The sequence below is a fragment of the Alosa alosa genome, chromosome 3 (assembly GCF_017589495.1).
Source record: "Alosa alosa isolate M-15738 ecotype Scorff River chromosome 3, AALO_Geno_1.1, whole genome shotgun sequence".
Lineage (NCBI taxonomy): Eukaryota > Metazoa > Chordata > Actinopteri > Clupeiformes > Clupeidae > Alosa > Alosa alosa.
The window spans coordinates 37,466,835-37,476,834 of record NC_063191.1 but is presented as its reverse complement, the minus strand read 5'-3'; the positions used below and the strand labels follow the sequence as shown (position 1 = coordinate 37,476,834).

At 43.3% G+C, this 10,000-nt stretch overlaps 1 protein-coding gene across 1 annotated transcript in view; it reads right to left on the bottom strand.

Moving 5' to 3' along the window:
* Positions 1-10,000, bottom strand: part of LOC125291682 (immunoglobulin superfamily member 3-like) — a 179,654-nt gene that overhangs the window by 52,157 nt on the left and 117,497 nt on the right. Inside the window, 1 exon segment of the mRNA XM_048238502.1 lies at positions 3,015-3,437. Within this exon segment, the coding sequence (XP_048094459.1) occupies positions 3,015-3,437 (423 nt within the window).

Sequence of the window (10,000 nt, the reverse complement as noted above, 5' to 3'; positions counted from 1 at the left end):
GAAATTTGGGGTCCACCATTACTTCTTTCAAAAAACCATGGGACCAGACTGAAATTGAAAAACTCCCACACAGAAATATGTAAATCTATTCTGCATGTCCATAGAAGTACATCAAATAATGCCTGCAGAGCAGAGTTAGGTCGCCCCTTGTCCCCTGGCCATCACCAAAAGAGTTATGAAATATTGGATACACTTAAAAATGCAAACACTACTAGTTACCATCACAAAGCACTACTGACTAACATATCAGACCCACAAAATGATAAACTTGCACAATTAATCATAAATAAATATAACATTGCTGATATAAAACCTAACCAATCTGGAAGGAAACCCACAAATTCATGAAGGCAACCTACATTCACGAATGGCAAAATGAAATTCACTCTAACAAAAAAAACTGGGCAGCTACTGTCAATTAAAACAGAGAATACAAACTAGCAAATTATCTAGTAATACTGAAACAACCTCAAAACGCGTGTCTTTACAAAATATAGATTGGGTGACCATAAACTCCAAATAGAAATGGGGACGCATAAAAAAATCATGGCAAGAAAAACATCAAGCCTATGCAATTACTGTGACACAATGGAGGTTGAAGATGAAATACATTTTCTGCATAGGTGTCCCATTTATCAGTACTGAGAAACGACTTCTATGTAAGATTTAGCAGACACATTAAACAATTTATGTCACTAGATGCTAGTTCCAAAATGAAAATCGTCTTAGGAGAAGACACACAGACAATTGAGCTAGCAGCTCAGTTTGTGCATATATGTGCCACAAATTAAGGTTAGAAAGCACATACTTAAGAACAGATTCTCTCACCTCTCCACCACCTTAAATCAGACATTCAATCCCATCTCATCTAGAACTATCATTTCTAATCTTTTTTTTTTTTTTTTATTATTATTATTATTATTATTATTATTATTTCATTTCTTATAATTTATTTTATGAATTTATTTTATTATTATTTTATTTATATTTATCTACTTATTTATTTGTTTATTCTTACTTATTTTCATGCTCTTTGTTTCCTCACTAACTTACTAGTAACTAACACTACACTAACTAACAAGTGCTCTTGTCATGTCAATAAAGCTTTTTTTTTTTTTGAGAGAGAGAGAGAGAGAGAGAGAGAGAGAGAGAACGGGGAAGAGAGAGAGAGAGAGAGTGTAATCAAGAGTGTAATCACAAGTGAGAAAGATATGACTGTGTGTGTGCATGCTCATAGGTGACAGTGTATTAGTGTGTGCACCTGTATGACAGAAACAGTTTGTGTGTGTGTGTGTGTGTGTAGTGCATTATGTGTTTGACTGAGTGCGTGTTGACTGTGGGAGTGATTGTGTGTGTGCTAGTATGTGTGTGTGTGTGTCTGTGCATGTGTGTGTGTGTGTGTGGCACGTCAGCCACACCAAGTGAACCGAACAAAGTGGCAAACGACCGAGTGCCTTCCTCTCTATGGCGGCCATTTACAATTCATGACATCATGAATAAGTGGCTAGGGAGCCCCACTGAGGCACAGCAGGGCCATTAGCCTGTGGGCCTAGCTTCTACACTAATGCTAACGGATTTCCCCTTAAAGAACCCCCTGGGGGTTAGTGGGATAAGGAAGGGCCAGGGGTAGGAGAAGGGAAGGGGGGGCAGAATTTACCAGAATCTTACCCACTGGCATGCCACTGAAAGGGTTTAGCGACTACGCTCACAGCAGCCAAAGGGCTAACAGCTAGGAGGTTTGCAATGTGAGCTGTGGGTCTCTCTCCACAACACTTCACAAGGGAGGACTGCTCTTTGGATGACCTGACAGGGGTGGGGGCTGAGTGGGGCAGTAGCAGTTGCTGTTCACAAGGCGATGTTGTATTTTAGGTCGTGAACTTGTCAGTAAATGTGAGATGAGGATGCTGTCGCACTCTCTCTTTTTGGGGCAGCTCGCTCTTCCTGAGGCCTGAGGCTGTTGACACTGATGCCTTTAGTGTCCAGCTCACTGTCGAGCGGACGGCTAACAAGAGTGCAGGACCCCTGGGGATTATTGGGGGGGAGAGCTGATGGATCACTCATCTTCAGTCTGGGAGAGCTGATGGATCACTCTCCTACAGACGCCTTCCCCACACTGATTACTGGACAGCTAAGAGATTACTTAAGGCCGAGACCTCTGGGAGGCTATTATGGCGCTTCCTGATGCCGGGCTAGTTGGAGTTTGAGTGAGAGTGCTGCTGACTCATCAGTGGTGTACTGATGCTCCACACGCTGATAGCTTTAGTGTCCCAAACAGTGATGTTCTGGGGACACTTGGGGTTAGGAAATCAAGTGAGTTGCTGTGAATGTTTTGGCATATGACACATTTACAGTAAGGCTGATATCAATGGCGTCTACATCATTGCATAACTGAACTGATGTACAGTAATAATCTAGATCAGGGGTGAGCAAACTGCCAAGCACTTTCATCCGGCCCGCCGACCATTTCATTTGGTTATAAGGCTGCACGCTATTTTTTTCCTGCGATAGAGATGACGTTGGTTAGCTTTACTGCAAACTGCTTTTCACTCTCCTTAGAAAACGTTTACAATCTCAATGTCAAAACATCATGTTAAATAGAGATGAAATATGAGATTGACATTATGTACAAAGCTTATAGGCTACAGTGCACTAGCATGTTGCAGGGGCTGCTAAAAACACTGACAAACAACACACTGAAAAAACGCTCCATCCGGTTCGACCGCAGAACGCCACAGCGAACTTATGCTGCCCCCAAGCGGCTGCAGTTTTTCGTGAGTGAATTGTCCATTTTTAACTAGTACCCACTGTAGAAACAAAAGTCTGAAATCCCATCCTATCTCAGTTGAGGACATTTAGGAAGTTTGGTATTAAAGAGCCATGTTTAGGATGACATTTAGGAGGTTTGGTATTAAAGAGCCATGTTTAGGATGATATTTAGGAGGTTTGGTATTAAAGAGCCATGTTTAGGATGATATTTATCATCATGTTTGTTGCTGTTAGTGCAAATCTCTTACCGACACTTTTCACGCTGATGTCTTTAGCAGCCGACTGCTCTCCCAGGTGTTGCCAGGTGCTGTTGGGCTCGGGCCCCGTGTGTATCCACTCGGTGACAATGCAGCGGTACTGTCCGGCGTCGGTCGGGTAGGCGTTGTAGAGCGACAGCGTGTATGTGTCGGCGCGTTCGCGCGTGGCCCGCACTTCGCCATAGCTGCCGCGTTCCAGGTACGTGGGGCCCAGCCGCACCGTACCGTCGCGCGCCACGCTGGCCAGCTCCACGGGCTCTGGACCCGGCGGCGCCTCCTCGCCCGAGGAGGGGGGTGTCCACTGCCAGGACACGGAGAGGCTGCCCCACACGTTCTGCACAGAGCAGGTCAGGATGACTGGGTCGCCCTCGTCGAAGGAGGAGTTACTGGAGAGGGACACAGTGACGTTGCTCTCTGCAGATGAGATAGAAGAACATGGAGTTCAAATACAAGACCAGAATGGAGGAGAAGAGGCAGACAAACATGAGAGAAATATGGAGTGAGATGGAACTCATGGCGAGAGTGGAGATCAGAGAAGGTTGAGACAGACAAACAGAAAATATGAAGAAATGGAAATGAAAGCATGAGTGAATGAAAAGAAATGAGACACAGAGAGGGATGAATGAGAAGAAATGAGACACAGAGAGGGATGTCTGAATCTAAAGTATCTCCACTTCCTTCCATCTCCATTCTCCATGAGACGGACTCCAGGACGTGAGGGAGAAATAATTGTAGCTACAGAACAGCAGTGATGGACACCTAGCAGCCCTCTACCTCCATATGAACTTCCTGCTGAGCACCCAGCTCATTCATCAATCAGACAGTAGCCTGAGGGGTGCCAGACACACATTCGGCAAGACAAACACACTCCTGAAGGACTCGAGAATCACACTCTCTCACACTCAAGACACACACACACTCAGACACAAACTCTCAAGACAAACACGGTGTAACATACTCTCACTGTCTGTCTCTCTCTGTCTGCCTGGATCTCTTTCTCTCAGCCCCACACAATTTTACATACACTTTCAGACACACACACACACAGTCTCAGACACGCATACAGGCACACCCTGACATGAATACCATCTTAGCCAACGGAGGCCACACCACCTTCTCCCATCTGGCTAATTACTATTCCAAAGAGAAGGTGCGCTAACCCAACACTGAGAGGCAAGCATCTTGTGTGGACTGTGGAGGTTTTAAATTGCAATGAATTGGGCAAAAGGTGGAGAGCCAAAGGTAGGTACTGAAGTAAACGGTGTGTGTGAGTGTGTGTGAGTGTGTGTGTGCGGGTGTCTGCCCATGTGTCCGTGTGTGTCCGTGTGTGTGTATGTGTGTATATGTGTGTGTGTGTGGAGGGAAGGAGAGGGAGAGTCTGTGAGAATTTAGATGTGGAACGGAGGGAAGGAGAGGGAGAGTCTCTGTGAGAATTTAGATCAAAGTGTTTAGCGGCTGTCGCAAGTGTCTTTCACAGGGGGTTTCTCTACACTAATGCTCCTCTTGAAAGACAAGTAACAAATTCAAGCTTTTCAGGCAAGGCCAGGAAGGATGAGGCTGTCAATCTCTTAGAGCTGGTGAGGACGACCAACACTCCCTGGCATTTTATGGAGCAAATCAGTGGTTTCATAAAACGACACCCCTAAAGGCCAGACGGGGCCGTGTGGCTTAACTCACACCCACATGAACAAAGTCCCTCAATTGAAATCTCCCTAACTTCCTTTGACTTTCCTGTGAGATTGAAAACTTTCTGTTTTATGTCCTCGGTGCCTCAGATGAATTTACAGTCTGGAGACTCACTAAAGTGCATTCTACTCAATGTTGTTGTGTCTCTCTCTTTTCTTTCCTGTTTTTGCTATTCCTCATATCCTCCTCTTTATTAAGATGGTTTACACTTCCTGTTTTTGCTATTCCTCATATCCTCCTCTTTATTAAGATGGTTTACACTTCCTGCTCGGCTCCAATGATGGACAGGGTTACGCAGTATCCTTTGCAGAAGCCCTTGATCCATGTGATGGGTCAAAGAAGGGCTTTCAAACGCCAGCGTTTCATCAATCTGCCTCCAACTCGTCATTCTCTGTCTCTCTAACCCCTACCCTCCCCTATGTGTGCGTGTGTGTGTGTGTGTGTGTCTCTCTAACCCCTCCCCTATGTGTACAGTTCTATATGTTTGTCCTGTTCACTCCTTACACCTCGTACAGAGATGCAGAGCGGCCCTCTGGCTGGATTAGTTGGCGTATCCCGCCTGCACGCTACCAGTCACCACCCTGGATGGGAGACATGAACTCAAGGCGAGTGGGGGGGTGGGTGCACTAGCGCTACCCCCCCCCCTTTTTTTCTTTTGACTTCCATTATTTGTCAACAACAAAGAGACGCGGCACTGTGATAATGAAGACAGAAAGACGGAGCTAACGTCAGGGAGGAAATGATGCAGGAAGTAGAGAGATAAAAAAATTAAAATAGCCCCGCCTGGCATTAACGATGCCCCATGGGTATTACTTACAGATGCTCCTTGGCCTCATTTTAAAGGGCACTGAGACGAGCAGCTCCCCTCCACTTCGCCTATCTAATGCACTACGGGCGGCTGGAGCCACTTTTCTTTAATGGTTACTCCCCCCCTCAGGGTTAGGTGGTCAACTGAAGAATTTTTCCTTTCTTTTGGAACATTCCGGTAAATCAGACACAGGGCAGTGGGGGGCTTTAGCTTTAAGGGGTTCTGCTCCAGTGAGCGTCTGCAAAGTCACAAGCGGGCGAGAGACAGACAGACAGACAGAGAGAGAGAGAGAGAGAGAGAGAGAGAGAGAGCGAGAGAGAGAGAGAGAGAGAGAGAGAAGGGTAATGCGACTGAGGGTTCTAGAAAGTCTGAGGTCACGGTCTACTGGAGCGGACCCAGGCTAAAGAGGCCAGAGAGAATGGGTCTGTGACTGCTGGGGTCGGCTAAAGGGCAAGACCAGCACATACAATAAGTGACCAATTAAGTGATGCAGTGATAATATAGTGAATGGACCTAATTTGGTGAGTCTGAGGTAATGCCACGATGCCCTGAGCACCACCTACCAAGTTAACTTGAGAGGATGTGAATGATGGGTCAACTTGATAACTTACCTGAAGATACCTCATCCTCTATTACCTCCCTCCCACACATGCACGCGCACAGAGAGCCCAGCTCCATCGCTCTCCTCTTCCCTCGCTGTCCTCACACCCCTTCACTTCACGGCTGTTAATTGAGCACCTTATAGCTCTCAAGAACGCCACACCTGCCTCAGCACAGCGCTCGCTCTTGAAATACGCCTGGGAAATCACTCCTCTAAAAGCCTTGTGTGTGTGTGTGTGTGTGTGTGTGTGTGTGTGTGTGTGTGTGTGTGTGTAGCCTGGGCACCGCCTCACCTATCTGAGACGATTCTCTCTTTAAACACCACAGGACTTTCACACTCTGACAAGGCACTTTTCTCTTCATGATTTGTTATCTATTTAGTGGGTTTGATCCAGCAAGACCACAGCTGTTCTTCTTAAGTTTTCTTATTATTATTAGTGGGTTTGATCCAGCTTTCCAAGTTTGATCCAAGTTTTCTTATATATTATTCCTGTTCACCCACTTTTTGTACCAACTACTGCTCCTAGACCGTTTGAGCTATCGACGCAGTTCAAACTCCAAAAATTCAGGCCTGAACCGGTGTAACTTGCGTGTTACTTTCGTGTCGCTGGTCCTTGACGTTTTCGCGGTATTCCCGTTTTTCTGCGTTTTTGGGCCCCTTTGAAATGAATGGCGGAATGCTGGGCCTCTATGACATCACAGCACCTCATTACTTGCACCTGGCAGAGTTCTAAGCCTTCTGGCAATGTCTAATGGGCTGGGCTGGGCTGTCTGTGTATATGAAGGTGTGTGACCTGTATGTCCGATTTTCATGAATGAGGTACCGTTGGAATCCTCGAATGAAGCCCAGTTCAATGCCTTGCCAGCACCAAGTGTAAAGGTCATGTAAAAAAAGCGCTCTGCCATCTTTTTTTAAAGTGAATCCATGTTCATACAGGTCATTTAAAAAATAAAAAAACTTTTTCCCAGTCCATTCAGCCCAGTTCAATGCCCAGCTAGCTCGATTCAAACATAGTCATGTATACAGTTGTATGGATTATAACATTGAGAAACACACATTCATACAGATATTATGCACATCCACGCAACACTACTATTCAAGTTAAGTTACTCATCATTGCCCGGCAAGAAGTCCACAATCAATTCAATTGTTATGCCACGATCTGTGGAGCTTACAGACAACGTTAAATTACTATAGGTTCTGTATGCCATTTAAAGCCGACCTAACGATGAGTCCCTTCATGACGGTGTGTTGCAATGCATTCTGGGTGCTGTGCTGTGATTCGACGGCTCGTCACCTGACCCACCAGCGTAGAGTAAAAATAAATCGCTACCAAGGCTCCAAATAGCAACACACTTACACCGTAGCATAATGAGGGTATCTACATGTAAACCGAAGCATTGAGAACTGTGTAAGTCTACAGGCAGTTTATTAAAAAGTAGGGCTGTCAAAATAACTGATTAATTTCGATTAATTAATTTGAGAAAAAATAACAGATTAAAAAAAATAACGCAGATTAATCGATTCCGTATGACCTTTGACCCCGAGCCGTTGTAGTCAGTAACCATTAGTCTGTAAAAAGAAGGATAGAAGAAAATGTCTAGATCATAGATTGGAACATTTACTTTTAAAAAACGGCCTGATGGTGTTGATTAAAATAAAGTCCTCTGCAATGTCTGCAGCAAGGAATTTACATATCACCGGAGTTCATCAACTCTAAAATAGACTCTAAAGAAATAGACATTGAGGGGAGTGTTCATTTATTTTCATTGTGTCCCCTAGGTTATATCTGTGGCCTGAAATACCTTGTATATGAAAAAAAAAAAAAGTCTTCCCGAAGCACTTTTGAATTTATTTCCTCAGCATATTAGGTCATATCATAGATTATTATGGCCATTATTAAAATAATAATAAAAGAGTTTTTGAACTTTAATGTCATTAATGCTGATTATTCAATGATTCATTTGAATTTAAATATTTAAAATACTTTCACAGCAAATATTATATATGCGATTAATTTAGATTAATTAATCACAGAGTATGAAATGAATTAGATTAATTTTTTTAATCGATAGACAGCCCTATTAAAAAGAAAAACAGTACCGTTCACGTCTCGTTCCCAGACGGGCGCCATCTTGGGAAAACAGTACTCTCTGGGATGTAGCGTAAATCTCGCGTGAAACCTTGTTGCCGGAACAGCAGGGAAGATACACAGGATACACACGGAATTCGAACGAATTTGAAGACATCGAAGAACAAACCCTTTTAGTTTGATGGACGTCCTTATCAGTCTATGGTCTAACTTATGAACGTGTCGGGTCAACGTCAACGATAAGTAAGTTAGGCTAACGTAAACGTTAGCTATTTGCTGTTGTCATATGCTTTACGTGATGGCCATTCATCACACTGTTTGGATGTTACTTACTTGGCAGTCTGAATCAGAATTACCTTAGCTCTCAGTAAGTTACAGTTTATTATAGTCATGTGATTTACATAAAGTAGTAAACAACAGTAATGTTAAACGTGTCAACAAGTTAGATTCTACCCCACAAGCCACAATAGGGAACGTTCAAGTAAGCGTTAGCACATATACAAACCTATTAAAGTTAGCTAACATGCTAAGCATTGAAAATGAATGCGTTAGCAATAGGCACTGCCTTTTTTGAGCTGACAACTAAGCCCTGGAAATGCGTTAAAAACGTAATCAGCCAAATTGACTCACTTCTTAAGACCCTTGGTATGGTGTTACAACGATGTGGAGTCGAAATGTAAATTGTTAATATGGTTTTACTGTGTAAACAGACCAACCGCGATTGTGAATGGAGTCATTTTAGGTACTACTTTCACGAGGTCTGTAGTTCTGTCAAAATGTATCTTATCTTTTGAACAGACTATATGGTTATCTTCCTTGGACTTCGTAGATGTAGTTACTACAATTTGGAGTCGAAATTCGAAGTGCAAATATGGTTTAAATGTGTAAACAAGACACCTGATGTTTAAAATATGTTAATGAATGGGCACAGTATTATTGTCTACAGTAATGGGATATCAGTAGTATGTAAACAGTTCATGTGTTATGTGATTTACATAAACTAGTAAACAACAGAAATGTTAAAAGCTGGTATTGTGTTTCCTGAATTCTTACATTCAGGCATTCAAAGTGTAATTAAATAGCATATATATACTCTATCAGTGTATGATGCTTGCATGAGGGAAACATCCCAAAACAAGGCACCCATATAATTGCTGTTGTTTTGAGAAGTATTTCTCATGCAAGCATCATGCAACAATGCAAAAACAATTAAACTATTGTAGGCCTAATTATATTTTACATTAGTAAAGCAGTACTCTGATGTGCATGCTTTCACAAACGTTTGTGAACAATCTTAGCACTTTAAACATTGACTGTTTTGAAGTGCATGTATAGCAATATAGTATAAAAATAATAATAATTGTGATATCATTACAATTTGATGGGGTGGGAGGAGGGGGTTGGTTCATGTAGGTGGGCCCTATGACCCCAAAGTATGCCTTGACTGGGCCTCAGGTCAAAGAAGTTTGAGAAAGGCTGATGTAGACGACAAAGCAGCAAGGAGGCGTCGTGTGATCATTTAAACAAGTTTTATGACAAGGTCGATGAGGGTGGGAAAAATCGTACATTTCTGTGCAAACTTTGCCCCCGCACTTCAGTCACATTGTCTTTTTAAGAAAAATGCGGTCCATTTTTCGGGTTCCAGCAGCCAACAACCTCAGAACTGACCCTTCAGGCCTCTCTCAGGAGGCTGGCCTTCTAACCTAGTGACCACCATAGCAACCAGCATGATTGCCCTAGCAACCAGCATAGCAAACCACGATATTTATGCGTTTTAGCTTATTGGATGT